The 24,364-nt window shown below is 44.3% G+C and overlaps 1 protein-coding gene across 1 annotated transcript; it reads left to right on the top strand.

Moving 5' to 3' along the window:
- Nucleotides 1–22,795, top strand: LOC116828643 (acyl-CoA (8-3)-desaturase-like). Its single transcript, XM_075065826.1, is given in 12 exon segments — nt 1–349; nt 2,208–2,318; nt 3,502–3,699; nt 5,818–5,919; nt 6,138–6,266; nt 8,428–8,484; nt 8,795–8,805; nt 12,913–12,994; nt 17,814–17,911; nt 20,777–20,873; nt 22,303–22,382; nt 22,666–22,795. Coding segments are annotated over 12 exon segments (1,332 nt in total). The 5' UTR covers nt 1–112.
- The last annotated feature ends 1,569 nt before the right edge of the window (nt 22,796–24,364 follow it).

Genomic DNA, 24,364 nt, shown 5'->3' with positions numbered 1-24,364 from the left:
CATCATTACTTCCTACCCAGCTAGAGTAAAAAGGCAGAGCCTGCACAGTGTCTGATCAGGCAGGCGACAGTGGCAGGCAGAGGATCAGTGGGACTAAGTGAGAAGTGTAGTGATGGCACTGCAGCCAGCACATGAAGGCAAGGAGGCAAAAAAAGACCCACAGTCTTGTGCAGGCTCCTCCATGCAGCTCTTCACCTGGGAGGACATCGGACTCTGCACAGACCAGGGACACCCACAGCAGAAGCAGTGGCTGGTAATTGACTGGAAGGTCTATGACATCGGACAGTTCTACCAGCGGCATCCGGGGGGTGCTCAGATCATCAGTTACTACGCAGGACAGGATGCCACAGTGAGATCTAGGAGTGGGGGGCACCCAGATTATCAGCCACGATTTGTTCTCTGTTTTTTAGCCAGTTCCTAAATCCATGACTAGACTTTACCTCTCTCTCCATAACAAGTTAGTTTCCTTTCTGCCCACTTGTGAAGGATTTAGTCAAAGGCTTTTTGAAAATGCAAATCAGTTATATAAACTGGATCTCATTTATCAACTATTTCACTGACAAGCTGCAAGTTTCCCAGTAGATTGGAGAGACACACCTGAAGTTTACAGAAGCAATGCTCATTTGTCCCCCAAAAAACCAGCAGGTACATGTGAACTTTATTAATTGAGAGATCATTAACCAAGATGCCATGCAGCCCTACACTGCCCTTCTCTATCGCTCCTAGTATAGGCATGTGGCAGGGTCAAAGTACTTGTCATGGTATAAATCCCCACTCTGAACCTTAGCGTCCAAAAGATGGGGTACCAGCATGAATTCCTCTAAGCTCAGTTACCAGCTTAGTACTTGTAGCGAATCCAGACCCAGTCCCCTGGGGTCTCTCACCAGAATAAAAAAAACAATCAGGTTCTTAAACAAGAAAAACTTTTAATTAAAGAGAGAAAAACAGTAAAAATTATCTTTGTAAATTTAAGATGGATTAGGTACAGGGTTTTTTAGCTATAGACACTGGGAATACCCTCCCAGCCTAAGTATACAAGTACAAATTAAAATCCTTTCAGCAAAATACAAATTTGAATCCAGCCAAATACTTTGAACTCCTTCCAGCCAAATGCACATTTGCAAATAAAGAAAACAAACATAAGCCTAACTTGCCTTATCTACCTAGTACTCACTATTTTGAACTGATAAGAGCTTGTATTGGAGAGAAACCTGGTTGCACGTATGGTCACTCTCAGAACCCAGAGAGAACAACAACCAAAAACTAACAGCACACACAAAAACTTCCCTCCCTCAAGATTTGAAAGTATCCTGTCCCCTGATTGGTTCTCTGGTCAGGTGACAGCCAGGCTCACTGAACTTGTTAACCCTTTACAGTTAAAAGAAATATAAAGTACTTCTGTTCTATTAACTTCTACTATCTGTTTATGACAGTACTATCCTAGACTGCAGCCGTACACTGCTATATTTACTTGAACCATGGGCTGCACCAGCCTCCAGAGCACCAAGATTAGGACAATGCAAAGGTGGTCTGAAAGGCAGGAGTGTGTCCAATGATTCGTTGGGAACTAAACGGTCTCCCACGTTTCTTAATTTCTCACAATTTATGTCAGTATTTTAATACCCATATTCTACTGCCTTCCACCAACCCATTACTCACAATGCTGAAATCAAGACCAATGGTCTCCAATAAAAAGGGAACATTTGCCCATAAATACCACAGTATTATCTCCTCTAAACCAAGATATCATCTGTAGTATTTCAGGTGTACCACTGAGTGTATCACTTGAAAAATGCTAACAATTTAAAAGCAGTCCCTGCAGGAACATATGGTGTATGGTATTTTACCCCATCTCACCAATACCCAGTCAGACTCATGGCTTTCAAGGGGGTTAAAAGGAACAGGTCCATGATCCCCTTTCAAGTGGAACTGTGCAGGACTGGTTTATTTTCTGTATTTGTCCTGCATTCCCTTTCACTGAGCAAATTTTTGACCTGCTCTTCATGTTGGAATGTGCAAAGAAAAGCCAAAATAAAAGAAGAAAAGAAAAGTCAGCATGAACTTAGGCAGAGAAAGAGGAGGAAGGCACCAGCCAGAGCCACTGAGCAACCTTGGTGATCTCCCTCGGTAAGGAATTAACATGGTATCTGGCTTGCACACCTCTCAGGTATGTGGTTTTCTCACTCTATTTCCTTGTGCATCTGCAGGATGCCTTTACAGCATTCCATGCCAACAATGCACTGGTGAGAAAGTACATAAGCTCATTGCTGATTGGGGAGCTGGCACAAGATCAAACCAGCATGGAGCCGAGCAAAAATGTAAGTGCCCTGAGGGATGGCTGCAGGTTGGAATCCCAACTGGGAAATGTAGCGGGGTAGTTACCCCACTCCTGCCTGGAGGGGTTAAAGAGCAGCCCTGGGGAGGGCTGTGGCAAGGCTAATTGGGGAAGCAGCCTCAGCTGTGGCCATGGTCCAATCAGGGCCCAGCTAAGTGGACCAGAACCTAGAGTCTCTCTATGGATATTGAGAGAAATGGGCCTGGCTGCTGGGAGCTGAGCAGGGTACCTAAAGTGGAGCAGGGATGAGGAAAGGCCAGAGGAGCTGGGGAGCTCTGTCCTGGAAAACCCCAGGTTGCAGGCCTTGTTAAGGGCCAAGAAGGTATTGGGGTTGCAGAGGGGCAGCCTAGGTGTAGGCCAAGGCAGCAGGTACAAACCGCCCCTTGCCAGCGATGAGTGTCTTATACACCGCAGTCAGCTCCAGTGAACGGGGGCTAGATGGTGACTGGCAGTAGCCTGGTACTGAGGTGAGGTAGGGATAGTAGGTGGGGTTGCCCTGGGTGGGGTGACCCAGAAATTGAGGGTGTACTGCCAGGGCCTATTTGGTATCTGGAGGCTGGCGAACTAATTCCCAGGATGGCCAGCAGGAGGCGCCATAGATGTGAGCATCGACCCATTACAGGAAGGGCTAGGGTAAAATCATGCAAATCTGGGTTTCTAGTTATTTATTGGTTTCCAGGACCCTTGCTGCTTCATGGAGTCACATAGAACCTGCTGTGGAAGAGGGGTTCATTGGCTTCTTGACTGGAAGGAACGCAGCCCATTAGTCATAGGCTAATCCCAGAGGTACAGAGACATTGTCCCCAGACACACACACACACACACACCTCCTCTCCCTCTGGCTGGTGAGTGAGCTGCATTCATCAACTATAACCTTTTCCCAGTGTTGGAGAGATTTCGCAAAGCAGCACAATGAGTCAGGAACATCTTGTCCCACAGCGTCCAGCCAGATTGAGCAGAGTCCAAACGCTTTTCAACAGAAAGCGGAGAAACTCCCTCTTCCTCCCCCCTACCCCTCCCTGAGACTTCTGTGCTGTACATCCAGAGCACAGATTGTGCAATGTTTTTTCATCAAGCTCTGAAAGGGCACATACATAGAAGAGCAAACAACTGCATCACATTTCTGGGTACAGCACAAGTCAGTCACAAAGTTGAGTCTTCCCCAGAAACTGCTGGTAGAGGATTTCCGTGAGCTACGCGCCACCATCGAGAGGATGGGACTTCTGAACCCCAAGAGCCTCTTCTTCGTCCTGATTTTCCTGCAAATTCTGCTGCTAGAGGCTGCCGGCTGGATCGCTCTCTGGTACTTTGGGACCTCCCTACTACCTTTCCTGATCTCTGCAGTGCTGCTGACAACCTCCCTGGTAAAGTCCCCACTCTACAGTACATAGCAATAGGCTCGCCTGTTCCTTCCATACACTAAGCACTAGTTCTATACTCCTGTTCCTCAGCTGCTCCTCCCACTGGTAGCTCTCCTATGACCCTAATATATAGACTTGGTATGTTCACCCCAGGCTGTCAGATCACTTACCTGAAAAGAACAGCAGCTAGTGTGGTGATTCCTCTTCATTCCTCTGTTCATGAAAACAATCTAATTGTTCTCTGCCACTTTATGGGCTTGAGGGCAGGGTTCACTGGCAGTGGAATAAGCTATTCCAAGTTATTATGTTTTATATTTGTGCCAGTGCCACAAAGCACACTACTAGCACTACAGTATTTTGGTCCACTGGTGCTGCTATAATATAGACCTCTTCTTGATTTGAGACCTGGTTCTCCAATTCCCTATGCAATCATTTTCACCTGGTTGTTTTGGATGTAAAACCCTGCTACCACTGGTGTGAGTGAGTGAAGAAATTAGAATTGGTAACATTTTCGCCCTCTTTCAACTAGTGTAAATGCTACACAAGGTGCAAAGCAGTAGAGAGTCAGGCTTTTGGTAACAAAGCATAGACAGAGTCCTTCACTAATTCTGCAAATGCAGTGGCCAGATTGAATTTAACTTTAGCTACTGGACAGTTTCTCTATAAGTTTGTGTCCTTTGGCCTAACTTCAGGGGAGGGATAGCTCGGTGGTTTGAGCACTGGCCTGCTAAACCCAGGGTGAGCTCAGTCTTGAGGGGGCCATTTAGGGCTCTGAGGCAAAAAAAAAAAAAAAAAAATAGTTAGGGATTGGTCCTGCTTTCAGCAGGGGGTTGGACTAGATGACCTCCTTAGGTCCCTTCCAACTCTACGATTCTAATACATATCTAACAAGGACTGACTGTGGATGGAATAGGAAATGTTTCCCTAGTATCAGCACGTCATGCTGCTTGGTATGGTACGCAGCTAAGAGAGTTAATCTTAGGACAGACTGCCAGAGTACAGGGCATGTACCCCAGACTGGTGGTATACTCTCATAAGATTTCACCAAGCCAGTAACAAATGTGTGCTTCCAAAGTACTATACTAGTTATTGTGGAGCCACAGACAGTCCCCTTCTGGTCCCCGGGCCCCTCATGTACCAACCAGACTTTACGATGAAAGGTTGTTATAACCAAAAATCATCACATACTAGGATCTTCCAGCTCCATCAAGCCAGCCACTCACCCTAAGATAATATATACTTCAGGATCTCACCAAAAAGCCATGCTGATGGCAGTCCTCCAGTAAACTAAAACTAGAGGTTAATTAATAAAAAAAAGGAGAGTTAACAGTTTAAAATGAATCTCATACATTAGCTAATTTTAGAATTTGTAGACCAGTGTAATAGCAGTGATATCAAATCTGCTAGCTTGCAATAAGTCTCTCTGATTCACCCAAAAGATGGGGGTCCTCAGTCCACTGTTCAAAGTCCCCCTTGTTAAAAATCACAGTCCAGAGATGTGGCTCAGGAACGAGGCAAGGAGGTGATATCACCATCTCCCATTTGTACCCCCAGTCCATGTGCATGGGAAAGTACTGGCTCAAACATGGAGTTATGCATCACATGTTCTAAGTGCCTTGCTGAGTCATGGGGCATCTATTGTCCATGTGCTCTCTGAGGCATCCTCAGGAGGGGCCCACAGGAAGAGCTGATTCTCCTTAATGGACCATCAACCATGGCTGGTTAAATTCAATGTTAATCTGTCTCGTGGGTGTTACCCAGAACACAACATGTTTAGTAACAAGCATACAGTAAAATTTCGTAACTTCATACCCAATGATGATATGCGTATTTCATTGAGACCACTGTCCACAGATTACAATTTTTCCAGTGATACCTTACAAGGTATACTTTGTACAAGTTTATCACAATTGTGTAACAGTGGTGACAATATTAGTATAGACGGTCACCTTTTTATACAGCATCACACATCAAACAGAGGATCCTTCACCCAGATGGGTCTGTGGGGTGAGGGGATGCTGACAGGACAATGAGAGAGGAGTGTCTAGGATGAATGTGTAGAAAAATGGACATAGCACTACGTTGGCTTTTGTTTGCTCAGTGATCCCTTTTCCCTTCCAGACCCAAGCTGGGTATCTGCAACATGATTTGGGACACCTCTCAGTATTCAGAAACCCCAAATGGAACCAAGTGGTTCATATGTTTGTGATAGGCCAACTGATTGTAAGTACTGATTCTGGGAGTTCTAACTGGAGCGTCAGTAGGACTGATTACTATGGGATATCCACTTGAATTCAGAAAATGTCTCACTGAGGATCTGCTCTATATATACAGCAAGGAGGGGAACATGGTGTAACTCAAAGAGGGGAGAAGAAATGATGGATGAGATTATTCCTTTTTGCAGCCACGTGGTTTGTATCTTTTGTTCTCCTTTCCCACAGGGCTTGTCTGCTAGCTGGTAGAAACTCACACACAACCAGCACCATGCTAAACCCAACTGCATCTGCAAGGATCCTGATCTCAATATGCACCCTACCTTGTTTACTTTAGGGAAGGTACCCTCTGTGGAGGTGAGCATGGGGGACAGCTTGGGTTACAGAAAGAATCCGAGTTTGAGATGCTGTAAATGGGTAGAAACAAAGTGTCTATTCCATAAGACTTCAGTGAATCTGAGCTACCTGCATCTCAGGCATGCTAGGAAAGGTCTGGTGGGTACATGGACTTGTGCTTCAAAATCTCATTTGTTCCTGTCAGGCATGCTGACAAGACAAAAAAAAAAAAAATAGAAAACAGAGAGAAAAGAGAGCAGAGGGGAGGCAAGGCAAAACACCTGGAAAGTTAGTGATGCCTACACTAATAGTTTAGGTTGCCTTCATGTTTCCATTCCAACACCCCATTTAAAGAGCTTACAAAAACTTCTCAAAAGTTCATCCTCCAAACTAAAATTACTCAGATGTGGTCTCTGCCCAAAGGTGAGTATGTTAGGAAAGCTGGAGCAAAAACAGCTGAGCCATTCTTTTTAAAATACAGTGCAACATGGAGACTGCAGGAGGTATATTCTGCAGCAACTTTTCATGTCCAAATAAGGAACAAGAGCAGGGATCTGAATGGCTGTAAAGTCCTTTCTTTTATGATAACTCCCGTAACAAGAGGGCTCTCCCTGCCAAGGGCACCAACCCTTGTACTTTCTATCCCATCTCCTACCTCTCCCCATCTGAGATTGCTCCTCTGATTAATTATCAGAGGGGTAGCCGTGTTAGTCTGGATCTGTAAAAGCAGCAAAGAATCCTGTGGCACTTTATAGACTAACAGACGTTTTGGAGCTTTCGTGGGTGAATACCCACTTCGTCAGATGCATGTAGTGGAAATTTCCAGGGGCAGGTATATATATATGCAAGCAAGCTGGAGATGAGGTTAGTTCAATCAGGGAGGATGAGACCCTGTTCTAGCAGTAGAGGTGTGAAAACCAAGGGAGGAGAAACTGGTTCTGTAATTGGCAAGCCATTCACAGTCTTTGTTTAGTCCAGAGCTGATGGTGTCAAATTTGCAGATGAACTGAAGCTCAGCAGTTTCTCTTTGAAGTCTGGTCCTGAAGTTTTTTTGCTGCAGGATGGCCACCTTAAGGTCTGCTATAGTGTGGCCAGGGAGGTTGAAGTGCTCTCCTACAGGTTTTTGTATATTGCCATTCCTAATATCTGATTTGTGTCCATTTATCCTTTTCCGTAGAGACTGTCCAGTTTGGCCGATGTACATAGCAGAGGGGCATTGCTGGCATATGATGGCGTATATTACATTGGTGGACGTGCAGGTGAATGAACCGGTGATGGTGTGGCTGATCTGGTTAGGTCCTGTGATGGTGTCGCTGGTGTAGATATGTGGGCAGAGTTGGCATCGAGGTTTGTTGCATGGATTGGTTCCTGAGCTAGAGTTACTATGGTGCGGTGTGCAGTTGCTGGTGAGAATACGTTTCAGGTTGGCAGGTTGTCTGTGGGCAAGGATTGGCCTGCCACCCAAGACCTGTGAAAGTGTGGGATCATTGTCCAGGATGGGTTGTAGATCCCTGATGATGCGTTGGAGGGGTTTTAGCTGGGGGCTGTATGTGATGGCCAGTGGAGTCCTGTTGGTTTCTTTCTTGGGTTTGTCTTGCAGTAGGAGGCTTCTGGGTACACGTCTGGCTCTGTTGATCTGTTTCCTTATTTCCTCGTGCGGGTATTGTAGTTTTGAGAATGCTTGGTGGAGATTTTGTAGGTGCTGGTCTCTGTCTGAGGGGTTAGAGTAGATGCGGTTGTACCTCAGTGCTTGGCTGTAGACAATGGATCGTGTGATGTGCCTGGGATGGAAGCTGGAAGCATGAAGGTAGGTGTAGCGGTCGGTAGGTTTCTTATTAATTAGTTCTGGACAAGTCCGTTGCCTGCCCATTCTGCATGGGTTGGTGCCTGTGGCAGGGAGGCTAAGGGATGAAAGGAGACTATTGAGGAATGAACAAGAGACAAACCCTACACGCTTTGGAACCCTATCCCAGGCAGGTGCATGTTGTCTTCTAGTTACCTCTGACAGACACCTAAGGTTACTGTATTTTGGTTGCACTTGCAAAGCTTGTCGTTACCTGTAAGGTCATTTAACTTGGGAAGTGGCTGAATAGGTAACTCTCAGAGTGGGTTAGGTTTCGTAAGCGTGTGCCTGGGTGTCTCTAGCCCTGCTGACCTGCCATGGTCCTCTCTCCCTTCACAGCTTGGGATGAAGAAGAAGAAGTTCATGCCTTACAACCACCAGCACAAGTACTTCTTTGTCACTGAGTATCTCTACTTCCCCAAAGGCCACTCACCCAGCAATTGTCACAGACTCCTGAATTAATTCCTCCCAGTGGGGAACGAACAGAGAAAGGACTCCGCTTCCCCTGTCCAGCCTGACAGGTCACAGTGTATGAGAAACTGAGTGTGGGACACAGGATCCTCCTTTCTCTTCATCTTTTTGTCCTCCTATCTGGAGGATGGCGTGGATTGCACCCTCAGCAAGTTTGCAGATGACACTAAACTGGGAGGAGTGGTAGATATGCTGGAGGGTTGGGATAGCATACAGAGGGACCTAGACAAGTTAGATGATTGGGCCAAAAGAAATCTAATGAGGTTCAAGGACAAGTGCAGAGTCCTGCACTTAGGACAGAAGAATCCCATGCACTGCTACAGACTGGAGATCGAATGGCTGGGCAGCAGTTCTGCAGAAAACTACCTACATGCACTTTTTATGTGTGAGCTCAATCTTTTCTGAATAGCAATGTCCATCGGTGCCATGATTGTGCCCTGTGTCTCCTAAAGCTGCCATGAAGGGGCATGAAGAGTGGAGAGGCTGCAACCAGCCCTCAGATCCCTTGCAATTCGAAGCCAGTGTCTGCTGAGGACTCTGAAAGTGAGGACAGAGGGTGAGGCATGGGATCCACATTGACTAAAACATCTCAAAGAAGCACAGATACTTGAGGATAAATAACCATTCTCTCTTCATGTGTGTGTCAGTGTGGATTCCACTGTCCAAATGAGGGGAATGAGGTGCATCAGTCAAATAGTGATTGGAGGACTGCTCTTACAAATTTGGCATCTAATCTAGCAGCAAAGTTCAGTGCATAATACTAGCCAAACATGAGTGGATTGCTCCATGTTGTGGCCTTGCAGATGTCAGCACATTTTGGAAGCAGGTTGAGGATGTTGTTTGAGATATGATGACATGAGCTTTAGTAGTCAGTGTGAGTGGTACACAGGCCACCTGTTAACACAGTGGGACACATCTATTTTATATTAGACTTTGCGATGAAATAGCCTGGTCCTTGGAGCAGCTGGCTATAGCCGCAAATGGACAAGAGAACACTATAAAAGATTTGGACCTATCAGGATAATAATGAAGAGCTTTAGGTACATAAGAATATGTAGTTTCTTCTGCTTTTCTGCCCACTGTGGTTTTGGAAAGAATATGGATAACTTAACTAGTAGGTTTCAGTGAAATATGGAAGCTACCTTGGGAATGACTGTCACATGGGGGTATCACTAGGAGAGGCTGAGCTCACTCACTCTTCTAGCCAAAGTGATGGCCACCAAAAAAAACTGTTTTTTAGGATAAGATGGTAGATGAATCACTCTGAGAATGCTTTGTACTAGTAGTGATTTGGCCCAACTATAAATCTCATGTACTTCCTGTGTTCTGGGTGGATGACAATGTGCCAGTATGCATCCTGTAAATTGAGAGCCAGTCCTGAGCCTGAAGAGATGGAGGCAACAGTTATCAGCCTGAATCTGAGGCCATGTACATATTTGTTCATTCTCCTCGGGTCTATAACAGGACAGAGACCCCTTTTCTTTTTCTGAATCAACAAATAACTGGAGAAGCTTCTTCCCCTGCACTCTTGCAGCACCTTCTATATGACTCCTAGATACAGCAACGAGGTGACTTCTTTTTACAACAGTCTCTTGTGAGAAAGAACCCTGAAGAGTGAAGAGGAAGGTTCCTGGGTAGCAGGCAAAGAATGAAAGTGGCTGGTTCAGGCATGGGCGATGACACCCAGAACCCATTTTTTGACTGTTAGCACAGGCCACTCACAATGGAAGGGACAAGGCAACTTTCAGAAGTTAGCTCTGAAATGGTCTCAATGTAGTTCCTAACATTCCTTTCAAATCTCCTGCTTCTGAGACAGCATTCTTGGTCTCTGCTGAGGCTGGAATTTGAAGGGTTTATAGAATCACAGAAAATGTAAATCTGGAAGGGACCTCAAAGGCCATCTAGTCCATTCCCCCGTGCTAAGGCAGGATTGAGTATAACTAGATAATACCCAACAAGTATTGATCTAATCTGTTCTTAAAAACTTCCCCTATGGATTCCACTGCTCTACAGCCAAAATGCTTCTGAAATAAACGTAGTCAAACTTTACTAGTTCTGGGTCACTGAGAACAAAAATGATGCTTAAAATTGTTGATTGGCTCTAGTCTAGCTGTTGGGCTCCAGACTACAGCAGTGGAATCTCCTGGCAGGTGATGTTAGGGTTTCCATGTTCCGTGACCGTCAAAAGGATCTTGTCCCATTCTTCTTCATGGAAGGGATCTTGTAGCATGCAACAAAGATCGATGTGTGATGGCAGCCTCAACATGTTCAAGAGATTCCCACTACATCAAGAAAGATTGGCACTCCGACGTCATTGGAGCCTGGAGGAAAGTGTCAGCATCCCACTTGTTGAATCAAGGAAGATTTTTGTACCACCTTACACATCCAAGTGGGTCTGATGAAGAACTTTGTCAAGCATTGACAAAACACAGCAGCTTTCAAGTACCTCCGTGGAAAATTTCCAAGGTTAAGTGAAACTAGATAAAGGAAGGTGTCTTGTTGTCCTCAGATTCGTGAGCTTCTTCGAGATGAGATTTGACCATGCACTGCGGGCAAGGAAAAGATAGCATGGAAAGCTCTTCCAGTTAGTGGCAATAATTTTCTCGGAAACAACAAGCAGACAACTACAGTTGTTGGTGGAAACCACCTGAAGGCAACAAAGCCTTGGTTGCAACATGTCATTAAAGATACATTTTTTGCACTCTCAACTAGATTTTTTCCACCGAACTGCGGAGCAGTGAGCGCGAGCATGGCGAGCGATTTCACAGGACATTGCAACAATGGAGAAACGCTATCAGGGCAAATGGAGCCCATCAATGCTTGCAGACTATTGCTGGACAGTGACAAGAGATGCTCCATTTAATGAATACAAGAACAAGCCAAGAAGTGCCGGTAGACACTGAATAGGACTAAACTATACATAATGTTTTTTGCCTTTTGTTTCATAATAAATTTTATTTATATAACCTTTTGCTGATTTTAAGTGTTACATAAGCAGGACAGGTGAAATATCATCATGTAAAGCAACATAAACACATGAAGACATAGGTTTACAATTTATGATTAAAACTCTACTATCTACACAATATACATAGACATAAAATGTAAAAACTTAAATATCTTAGAAACAGTAGCCAATCAGTTGTTTTAATTGTCATATTTGAATTCAGCACATCAAAATACATAATAAATACCACATTTTATCTCTGAAGCAGACGGCTTCTCAAAAATTGTAGACTAGTGTTCTTTGTCTCCTGGATCTCAGATGGAAATGTTTTCCAAAAGAGGGGGACTGACGCAATAAAAAGGAGTGAAAAAAATCCCAAGCCAGCACTCCTCTCTCACTGTCTTTATCCATTAATTCACTGCACCAAGAGGAACGAAGGAAGCAGTCACTGAACTGGAGAAAGGGTCCTAATCAAAGAAGTTTGGTCACTAAGATTGCCAAGAGCATGTGGTGAGAAAACTTTGCTTTGAATTTAATATAATTTTTACATTAGGCACCAGTTGCATTTCATCTTTATTTTTCTTGTAACCATTTCAGATTTTATGCCTCATTATTTGTACTCACTTAAAATCTCTCCTTGTAGTTAATAAACTGGTTTTATTGCTTTATCTAATCCAGTTTGTTTAAACTGAATTGTCTGTGGCCACGTCTAGACTACGCACCGTATCGGCGCGTTAAAATCGATTGCTCGGGGATCGATATATTGCATCTAATCTAGACGGGATATATCGATCCCTGAGCGTGCTTATATCGATTCCAGAACTCACCAACCCCAACAGAGTTCCAGAATTGACATGGCGAGCCGCGGACATCGATCCTGCGCGATGAGGACGGGTGAGTAAATCGATTTTAGATATTCAACTTCAGCTACGTTATTCACATAGCTGAAATTGCATATCTAAAATCTATTTTACCCCGTAGTGTAGACCAGCCTTGTGAAACTGTTTGGCATAACAAAATTTGTGTATATTATCTCTATTAAGCTATAATGGACTTTATATAAACTTTTATTGTCCAGGAGAGGATTGAGCAGTAGAGCACAGACATTGGTGGGGGGAAATCTAAGACTGCTAGTGAACTGGGATAACTCTACAGTATAATCAAGCCTGGTAAGGTGTGGCTGGCTGGCTGGCTGCACACACAGAGACATAGCTGGAGTGACTTGCATGCTGGAGACTTGGAAAGAAACAAAATGATGTATTCACATCTTACTGTGATAATGAAATACATTCTATTGCAACAGTAAACAGGGAGGATGTTAAACAGCAGCTGATCCCTTCTTTTTGGTGGCGTCAATGTTTAGATGATGTGATTAATAATGTCGCTATGTTCTCCTCATTCCCTCTTCCAGCAATTCTCCCGTTCGCGTTTCCTGTCTACTTTCAATACTTTGCATTCCACAGGACTATCCAGAGAAAAGACTGGGTGGTAAGTGCTGCCTAATCATGACTATGGATGTACAAAGAACCTTGAAAGACACAGGAGCACATGAGGTGTTGCACCCTTCAAATATTAATAAGAAAATAAGAATGGCCATACTGAGTAGGAGTAATGGTCCATCCGGCCCTATATCCTGTTTTTTGACAGTGGCCAATGCCAGGTGCATCAGAAGCAATGAACAGAACAGGCAATCATCAAGTGATCCATTCCCTGTTGTCCACTCCCAGTTTCTAGTGAATAGAGGCTAGGGACACTCAGAGCAACGTGTTGCATCGCTGCGCATCCTGGTTAATAGCTACTGATGATCCTCCGTGAACTTATCTAGTTCTTTTTGAACCCTGTTATAGTTTTGGTCTTCACAACATCCCCTGGCAAAGAGTTCCCTGGGTTCACTTTGTGTTGTATGAAGAAGTAATTCCTTTTGTTTGTTTTAAAGCTGCTGCCTATTAATTTCATTGGGTAACTCCGAGTGCCTGCATTATGTGAAGGAAAAAATAACATTTCCTTATTCACTTTCCCCACACCAGTCAAGACTTTATAGACCTCTATCATATCCCTCCTTAGTCCCAATCTTTTTAATCTCTCCTCATACACAAGCTGTTCCATATCCCTCATCATTTTAGTTGCCCTTCACTGTACCTTTTCCAATTCCAATATGTCTTTTTTGAGATGGGGCGACCATATCTGCATGCAGTATTCAAGGTGTGGGCATACCATGGATTGATATAGAGGCATTATGATATATTTTCTGTCTTTTTATCTCTCTCTTTCCTAATGGTTCCTAACGTTGGTTTTTTTGACTGCCACTTCACACTGAGCAGATGTTTTCAGAAAACTATCCACAATGACTCCACAATCTTTCTTGAGTGGTAACAGCTAATTTAGACCCCATCATTTTGATTACATAGTTGGGATTATGTTTTCCAATGTGCATTATTTTACATTTATCAATATTCAGTTTCATCTGCCATTCTGTTGCCCAGTCACCCAGTTTAGTGAGATCCTTTTGTAACTCTTCAGTCTGCTTTGGACTTAACTATCTTGAGTAGTTTTCTATCGTCTGTAAATTTGGCCACCTCACTGTTTACCTCTTTTTCCAGATCATTTATGAATATTTTGAATAGGACTGTGCCCAGTACAGATTCCTGGGGAGATGCACTATTTATCTCTCTACATTCTGAGAACTGACTATTAATTCCTCCCCCTTTGTTTCCTATCTTTTAACCAGTTACCAGTCCACGAGAGGACCTTCCCTTTTATCCCATAACAGCTTACTTTGCTTAAGAGCCTTTGGTAAGGAACCTTGTCAAAGGCTTTCTGGAAATCTAAGTGCACTATATCCACTAGATCACCCTTGTCCACATACTTGTTTGACCCCCTCAAAGAATTATAATAGATTGGTGAGGCATGATTTCCCTTTCCAAAAATGTTGACTCTTCCTCCAACAAATCATGTTCATCTATGTGTCTGATAATTCTGTTCTTTACTATAATTTCAACCAATTTGCCTGGTACTGAAGTTAGGTTTACCAACCTATAATTGCCAGGATCACCTCTGGAACCCTTTTTAAAAATCGACATCACATTAGCTATCTTGCAGTCAGATTTAAATGATAAGTTACATACCACAATTAGTAGTTCTGCAATTTCGTATACAAGTTCCTTCAGAACTCTTGGGTGAATACCATCTAGCTCCAGTGATTTATTACTGTTTAATTTGTCAATTTATTCCAAAACCACCTTTAATGACACCTCAATCTGGGACAGTTCCTCATATTTATCCCCTAAAAAGAATGGCACAGGTATGGGACTCTCCCTCACATCTTCTGCAGTGAAGACTGATACAAAGAATTCATTTAGTTTCTCTGTAATGGTTCTATCACCCTTGAAAGTTCCTTTAGAACCTCGATCATCCAGTCCTAGGTCATTTCACAGTGATCACCTGAATTGCAAGTTTAAGCTAAAAGATTTTATGAATACTGGCACTATCCTACTGGCACTCTCCTATTGTTAGGACTGGGACTGGAGTTTCCAAGATTTATTGTTCTGACCTGGGTGACATCAGTATCTCAGGTAAACAATGACTCATGTTAATCCAGGTTTCATTGCCTCCATGACAATAATGCAGTTGTCTCTGCTTTCTGGTCACCATCTCCACAGACCACATATATCATAAACTTAATTCTGACCCTCTACTGATGCAAACCATCCAAGACTCCCTTTACCAAACTATTCCCTCCAAACACCCAGACTATTACACCAAACATCCACAGGGAGCAGCATTGAGAGGGAAGAGAGCAGAAGGGAGGCTGTCATAGGTCTCACCCCTAATCTGAACTTTAGGGTACAGATGTGGGGACCTACATGGACACTTCTGTAAACGGGTGGGGACTCACCACCTGGCACCTCCTGCTGGTCTCTCCTGGGAATTAGCTCATTTCCAGTGGAGCGCCCCCTCCTGGTGGTGTCCCGTCCGTTATTCTGCCCTCTGTCGGCGTTTCTGGACCCGCATTGCTCCCTGCTCAGCAGCGTCCTCTTCGAGGCCACTGCCCTCCGGCAGTGCCCCTCAGTCCATCTGCATCCCCTTCCGGAGATCGATCCTCAGCAGTCCCACATTCCAGCCTTTATAAGCAATCACCCGCCCTCCAAGTCTAATCCCTCTTGGCAGGGATCTGGCGTGGTCTCTACAGCTTGCAGCTGGATGTACTGCAAGGAGGCAGGGGGACTCAGGCCCACCCTCTACTCTGGGTCCCAGCCCAGGGACCCTCTGGCGTTAGCCTTGCTGTCCCCTCCTTTTCCTCCTTCGTCTGTTTCCCTGGGCCACTTCCCCTACCGCCCCTTGCACCCGCTAGGCCCTTTCTTTGTCAGGGCCTGCAGCCTGGCGGCTAGGGGCTAGAGCTTTCTAGCTTCCCTGAGACTACCCAGCACTTCGCTGTCCGCAGTGCTAGTCTCCCCCCTAGAGACTGACCTTCTCCCTTCAAAGGCCTGGGACAGACTGACTGCTCCTGCTCTGGGCAGCCTTTATATACCTCTGAGCCTGGCCCTGATTGGCTGTCTACAATCTGGGCCCTGATTGACTCCCTATAAGCCCTTCTCTGATTGGCTCCTGGGCTGCGCAGGCTCCCTGGCCTGCCCCAGCCCACTCTCCCAAGAAGTGGGGCAATCTGCCCCACTACAACTTCTAAGCTTAATTACCAACTTAGATCTGATCTTGCTGCCACCATCCAGATTTCTGAGTACCTGGAACACTCTCTTTCTCCCCAAAACTTTCCCCTCCCTGGGTAGCCTTGAGAGACTCCTCCACGAATTCCCTGGTGAGTCCAGATCCAATTCCCTTGGATCTAAAAAACAGGGAAAAAATCAATCAGGTTCTTAAAAAGAAGGCTTTCAATTAAAGAAAAGAAAGATAAAAGAATCTCTGGGAGACAGCATACCAGCTAATCTCACAGACAATAGATTGAAAACACAGGATGTTCCCCTGCGCAAAAATCTTAATACACACAAGAATACCTAATTTGATAATTCCCTAATTGCACCAAGACAAGTTACAAAAGAAAATAAACATAAACCTATTTATTCCTTTCTAAAACTCACTACTCTGATAACAGGCTGGTCTCTTGATCTTTTTCACTCCGGCTGAAACTGAAAACTGACTAAACAAAAGAAACTTTTGAAATATCTTGTTCTCTCATTGGTTCCTCTGGTCAAGTGTCAGCTAGGCAAGGTGAACTTCTTAACCCTTCACAGGTAAAAGAGGCATTAACCCTTAACTATCTGTTTATGACAGAGGCTCTGGTATAGCGTAGTGTGTTTGGTGAAGGAAGTTTGTAGAAGAGGGTGCTGGAACACTGACATCCCTAGAGGGGGCACAATGAAGCTTGTATGCAGTGGAATTCAGTAGTTGTGATAGAGGCCAAATGTGTTCCCATAAACAGCTATTTACCAGTAGGTTTTAGTTTTTCATTTCCTTGCGTTTGTGGTATACTAAGTGTGTAGCAACTGTTTCATAACAGAGTATTTGGAGTATTAATTATTGTTTATGTACACATTTAAAGATGGATATTACTAACTTATGTCAGGGTGATCATCTCTCCATAGTGAATTTTGTGATTAGCTTTCAAATTAAAGAAAGTTTTGATCCCTCCTCGACCAAATTTCTCTTGTGTGCACGATGGTCAGCATACTTCACGCTAGTAACTCTGCGCATGCTCCCTATTCATTATCATCTATAAAAGCTCTGTCTAAGTGGGAGCTGAATATCTCTGAATCTGCCTTTCACTCACTATTCTGTGACCATGGCATTTTTCACTTTGATAGAAAGCTCCATCCCTCAGTACCAAGGGAGGAACTCCCTAGAGAGTGAGATGTGGGTGGCAGGGTATGTCTAATAGTGGATAATCCTGGCTCTGGAAATCTCTCATTTCAGAAACTTGTTTGATCTGAACCACTCACCAGGCACAGTTTGTTCTCTTTTAGTTTTTCCAATGTGCTTCTTGATCATGGTGATAGGAACAAATGTTAATAAATTAAACAGCTATATAGTGGATGTGGATTACAATGCACAGGGAGGATCGAAGCAGGGTGCCTGCTGCTGCAGGACACTGTTGGGGGCTGCAAAGCTGCAGTCCAGTGTTTCTCAACCCTAAACAATACGCTCTTCAGGTGTGCTGTGGGTGGGTACCCACTGGTCATACCCTGTCCCTGGGGGAGAAGAAAAAGATCAGAATCCAGCAGTTTCTAGAACCCATGTGGGGACAGAGGAGGGGCATGATTTGTTATTCTTCTTCATCTCCTCTCCTCTCTGACAGGACCTGGCCTGGATGCTGAGCTTCTACATCCGATTCTTTCTCACTTATGAGCCCTTATTGAGGGTGAAGAGTCTCCTAGGGTTCTATCTGCTGCTCAGGTATCGTTCACTGATCCCTCAGCTCCCTTTGGCTGTGCCTTCTTCTCGGCCTTGCTCTGTCTGTCCCTTTTGGTACTTTCCTCTCCCTTTTGTCTCTTTGGCAGTTCACCCCATCTAGCCCCCCAGCATCTCATTTTCCCCAATTGCTTCTTTTTTTCTGTATCTAGTCATCTTTCTCTAACACAACATCAAACACTTTGTTGTCTGGGAAACTGGAACGAGAGTCTGCATCCTTCAAGGGACATCCTGCCCTCTGATTGCTGTGCTGGGAGACAGCATGGAAGTTGCAATCACTGTAACTAATGCTTTCAAGCAAATTTTTGAGTAGCAGATCTACCAAGTAGGGGACTGTGGTATGACACCAAGTGAGGTTATGTTGACCCAGTATGATGACAGGGAACTGCACAGGAGCATAATGGCAGCACTGAAGAGGAAGTCTGCGCTCACCCACTGTCAGTTGCTGTGACCAGGGCAGCAAGAAACCCTCAGAGAAAGGAGAGAGATGTTTTGTTGATAAAATATGCTCAGTTCATGACAAAAATAGCTTGGCTTTAAGCTTCTGCATAAGGCCCACAGCGGTTTGGATGCCTGTGGTAAATCAACAGCTCACAAGAGCAAGCCAGGGGCCAGCAGGGCAAAATGTGTTTCATGCAAATAATCTTCAATATGCAAATCAGGCATATGCCTATCCTGTGTCTCCTATACTCATCCCCCCTGCTTGTGTGCTGTCCTAAATTAGCTTGTAAACTCTTCAAGGCAGTGTTTTCATAATTTTATGTGTTTGTACATACAGGCACCAATTTTGTCATTTCCCAGGGATAGCTCAGTGATTTGAGCATTGGCCTACTAAACCCAAGGTTGTGAGTTCAATTCTTAAGCAGGCCACTTAGGGATCTAGGGCAAAAATGAGAACTTGGTCCTGCTAGTGAAGGCATGGGGCTGGACTTGATGACCTTTCAAGGTTCCTTCCAGTTCTAGGAGATTGGTATATCTCCTATTATTATGCCCCAGGCCCCACTCCCACTGCACCCCTTCCCATAAGGTCCCTGCTCCCCCCCCACTATGCCTCTTCCCACCTTGTAATGCCTTCTTCCCCAAGCACAGCGCACCCTTATTCTGCCCCCTCCCTCCCAGCACCTGCACACTGCTGAACAGCTGATTGCAGCGGGAGGAAGGAGCTGGGGGGAGAGGGAGGAGCTGATCAGCAGATCCACCAGTGGGTGCTGAGCACCCACTATTTTGTCCCATAGGTGTTCCAGCCCCGGAGCACCCATGAACTCAGCTCCTCTGGCCCTGACCCAAATAATAGATGGGGGTTTTTTTGTGCTGTTCCTTTTACTGACCATGGGGTGGCTGGAGTATGCAAATGTTTTGCTGGAGTCCAGGGGCGCTATTTCAGATTTTGGTATGAGGGACAACTTTAACTGTGATTGCAAAGGCTACTTAGGCACTTAAACTCTAGTTTTTTTGACAGATAACTTAGCAATTAGATAACAGGAGCCCTGTATCTAATTCCTATATAAAAGAAAGAAAAATAAATAAATATTACGCCCACTCAGCTTTAAAACTAACATGCTCTGATATCTTGTGGCAAATTACTTAGAGGACACTAGTTAGGTTTAAAATTTTAATATATATTCTTACTTTGTTACTAAGTCTGCAGAGAAAGAGATCCTGTCATGACTTCTGGGTTCTACTCGGCTCTGAGAGGGGAGTAGGGTCTACCGGGTTACAGGGGGTGGGTTGCTAAATCTGGGTTCTATATATGAACATTAAAATGGTCAATCAATTTTTCCACCCCATTCACGATTGGACTTCTATCATCTCCTTCCTTAGTCATCTCTTTTCCAAGCTGAAAAGTCTTTTTATTCTTTCTTCATACGGAAGGTGTTCCATACCACTAATCATTTCTGTTGCCCTTCTCTGTACCTTTTCCAAATCTAATATATCTTTTTTGAGATGGGGTGACTAAATCTTCATGCTGTATTCAAGACGTGGACACACTCTGAATTTATATAGAGACAATAAGATATTTTATGTCTTATTATCTATCTCTTTCCTAATGATTTCCAATATTCTGTTAACTTTTTTGATTGCCACTGCACATTGAGCAGAAGTTTTCAGAGAACTATCCACAAGTACTCCAGACTGAGTATTGTCATGGATGAATACAAACCGTTCAGGAAGGACAGGCTGTGCAGAAAAGGTGGGAGAGTTGCATTGTATGTAAGAGGGCAGTATGACTGCTCAGAGCTTCGGTATGAAACTGCAGAAAAACCTGAGAGTCTCTGGATTAAGTTTAGAAGTGTGAGCAACAAGGGTGATGTTGTGGTGGGAATCTGCTATAGACTGCCAGACCAGAGGAATGAGATGGACAAGGCTTTTTTTCCAGCAACAAACAGAAGTTACTAGATCACAGGCCCTGGTTCTCATTGGAAGAATTAGTAGGGAAAGCAAAAGTGGATGGGAACCTGGGAGGCAGTGACCATGAGATGTTCGAGTTCAGGATCCTGACACAAGGAAGAAAGAAGAGCAGCACTGAAGCTGAGAGCAGCACAGAACTCATCACGTTCCACACTTCAAGCTGTGTTACAGTTAACAACCTCTTCTGGAGCTAGGGTATGCTCTGCAAGTAGACCTCAGGTTTGAAACTTGCAGGGCGTCTAGACCCCCCTGGAAAATGGCACCCCTGCTGGAACCTGACAGTTTAGGCAGACATTTTACTCAATCGTTGCTGGCATGGGTACATGGGATTATTACGTGCCAGTTGTGGTGGTGATGTGTGTATGAGAGAGAATATGAATGTTTTAGTGGCTTGTGCAGGCACAGGATCAGTGACTGCCTTGTGTTTCTTTGTCTGCACAGGGTCCTGGAGAGTATCTGGTTTATCTGGCTGTTATTCATGAGCCACGTCCCAATGAACATTGATTATGATAAGAACCTGGACTGGTTCTCTACTCAGGTACAATGCTTCCCCTCTCACAATCTGTGCCTCTGTGGATGTGAATTCCAGGCTAGGGGTACAAATGCACAGGGAGCATCTGGGATGCCAAGGGATTGGGGGCAGGAAGAAACTCATGGCTGCAGCAGGGAGGGATATATGATGTCTTGGAAATAAAGGAGGAGGATGTGACTTTTGGTCATCACGCAGCCCAGTAAGGGCTTCTCTCACCATCCACCTTGTACCTTTGGATGCTTTAATGCTAAGCAGCTACATCTCAGAGCCCTTGCACCAGTGGCCAGCCCACAAGCAAAGGTCTCACCCTGGCTTCTAGCAGCCTCATTAATCCTTGCAGGTGACCCCAAAAGCCCTTCTGGTCCCGTTTCCTCAAACCCCACCCTGAGTTCTTAACTACCCTTCTTATTTCTCACTCCTGAAGATATAAAAACAGCTCCCACTCAGTTTGCTCACTTGAGATCTGCTTTGGGTAACAAAGAAAACGTTTATTTAATAGGGGAAAAAAATCACAGACTCAAAAATGAAATAGTAAGGAAAAGCAAACAAATTACACAGAAAACAGACCTATGACAACTCAAGCTTTACACTTTCATAACAGACCAATTCCCTTTTCTAACAGAACATGGAGACTGCAGGATGCTGGATGTAAAGATGAGAAACTGGCTGAAAGAAGGTGCCTGATCTGGGGCATCCATGTAGAACTTCCTCTATTCAGGAAACTCTTATAATCTCTCTCCTTCTCCTGGCACATGGACTCATCAGGGAAGAGAGGAACAGAGCTATGCTGGTCCTCATAGTGAACGCTGGCAAAGTCAGACTCAGGACTCACAATTTGTCAGACCACTCTGTTTCATTAGCACATCAGTCTGCTAATAACACCCAGATAATGTGAGCACCATGAAAGACACAAACTATCTTATTTATACAGATAAAAGGGTGCGAACTTAACAAGATAACAAAGGAAGCAAAATTGACAAATTTACCTGAGGCTAGACATACATAGTTAATTTCCTTGCTAACTTGTACCAATCTCCGGTTAATGTTTCACCATTAGCTTAAGTGGACTCATTGTTTATGCCTTAATGTTTCTTTTCCTGACACCTGTATTTTAACATTTCTTATTTCTACTTAAAGGTACATACAGCATTTCTTTAATCCATTCTTATTTTTACAATATAATTCATTCTACTTTCACAGCACTAGTTCACATCTGAGACAGGAGCTGGACAAGGCAATAACCATCCATATCCCAGGATGCTATTCTCACTCTGACCCAGTCTTATTGTCTTGCTAATGAAAGATTTTGGTCTCCATTCCCAGCTGGTTCTGCTCATGTTAGAGAAAAGTGGAGGAAAGAGTTTGCACCCTCTCTCCTGCCATCCAGAGAGATGAGAAATGAGACCGCACTTACTTTTCTCTCTTCCTCCTCCAGCTCCAGGCAACATGCAACGTGGATCAGTCCTTGTTCAATGATTGGTTCAGTGGGCATCATAACTTCCAAATTGAGCATCAGTGAGTCTGGGCCCCCGCCCAGGGACAGGAACCCTATGGGGAATCAGTGCTTGTTTCCCAGTGGGAGGGATAGTAGGATCCTTCTGGGGAAATCAGTTGACTTGGACTTCTGAGGAAAGATAGCGTTTCTGTGGGGCATCTGTTTCTGTGGGACCTTGGAGAAGGAACAAAAACCCTATAGCGGAGAAATGACCAGTTTAGGTTCCTGGAGAGGGGAGAGATCCATCTGGGGCACTGGGAAAGGGTGTGAATCCTATTTAAACTTTTCATTCTCTTTTCACAGCCTTTTCCCCACAATGCCTCCATGCAATTACTGGAAGGTGGGCCCCCTGGTGAAGTCCCTGTGTGCCAAGCACAGCATTGAGTACCACTGCATGCCGCTCCTCACTGCCTTTGCAGATGTTGTGCAGTAAGTACTACTCAGGAAAATTCAGTGCACTGGCAGATGAGTGGCGTCCACAGCATAGCAAATGGGAGGAGAGGTGCACAGTATGAAATAGTGAGGAGATGTGATAGATATGACAGAATTGGATGGGTCAGGGCCCTGGAAGTGTCACAGGGAGCCTTTCACCTCTCAATCACTACGTAAAATCAACTGCTGGTTTCTAAGAACCAAGTCATTGGTAATAACTAGTTATCAGCTGACAGCCTGGATGAGAGTTGTTGGTAGGATTCTAATTTGAGTTCTTACTGGACAGGTGTCTGCATCACAAAACCTACCCTAACAACTGGTCCTGTTTTGCCCTCTTGTTGATAATGTCAGCAGAGATGCATAGGATGGAATGGACTGTCGAAAGAATTGCCCTTTGACCCCTAGAGGGATCCTCTAGATAAGGCAGCAGGTATACAGGCAGGGACAGCATAAGGGAAACTGCTCCAATCTTTACCTGTTATACCTTTTCTGAAGAGACACTGCACTTCAGTTTTTTGGGATAAGAAGCAAAGTACTGTCACAGATCAGAAACTAGCTACAAGCCAGAAAATAAAGAGGTGGGAAAACTGTCCTTTTTTATCATGGACAAAGAGGACAGGTGTGGGTTATCACAAGAGCCATTGGTATTAGCATCTTCTTTAATATATTTTTATTAAAGATCTGTCAAAGGGGGGGAGCAGAGAGGTGGTACAGTTTGCAGATGACAAATGTATTTAATTCAGCCAAGACCAGGGAAGACTTTGGAACCTAACAAAGATTGGTGACTAGGTAACACAATTGCAGATGAAACTTAATGTTGACAACTGCAAGATAATGCCTAGTAACAAGAATAATTTGAAATATTCATACACCTTTGTCGGTTTCTAAATTAACTTCCAACAATTCAAGAGAGACTCAGGTATCGTTGTGGATAACTCAATGGAGAATTCTGCTCAATGTGAAGCAGCAGACAAAAAAGTACACAAATGTTAAGATCCACTAGGAATGGGATAGAGAATGCTGAAATTATTATGCCACTGTTTAAATTAATGGGAAGCCCTCACCTTGAGCGTTGTACTCACTGCTGATAACCCCATCTCAAAAAGCATATAACAGAAGTAAATTTGATTCAGAGACATGAGATTAAAGACATGGAAAAACTTCCATATGAAGAAAGTTTAAAAGAACAGGAGACAGATAAGAGGGGATATGCAAAAATATATCAAATTGTATTTAAAAACGCCATGTTAAAAGAATGTTAAGGTGGCAAAGTCAAGCACTCAAAAGCTAGGAACTGCTCAATTAAGATAGAGCAGTGGTCCAGCTAGTGGGCTGATGTAGCACAACTGTTATTATGATTAATGGGTTCCCCTCTCTCTCCTGCAGCTCTCTGAAGGATTGTGGAGAGCTCTGGCTTGATGCCTATCTGCATGGAGCAGCAGCAGCACCTTGTAACTGTAGATTGCCACGTATTTGCAGGGGCAAAAAAAAATGCAGGCCTGTTATTTACAAGGCTGCACGTGGCAATAGACTATATAGGTAAGTGATGCAAGGAGAGTATGGGTCACGA

Source organism: Chelonoidis abingdonii, chromosome 4 (genome assembly GCF_003597395.2).
Source record: "Chelonoidis abingdonii isolate Lonesome George chromosome 4, CheloAbing_2.0, whole genome shotgun sequence".
NCBI classification, from domain to species: domain Eukaryota; kingdom Metazoa; phylum Chordata; order Testudines; family Testudinidae; genus Chelonoidis; species Chelonoidis abingdonii.
Note: the sequence above shows the minus strand (reverse complement) of the source record. Positions and strands in the feature narration are given on the sequence as shown.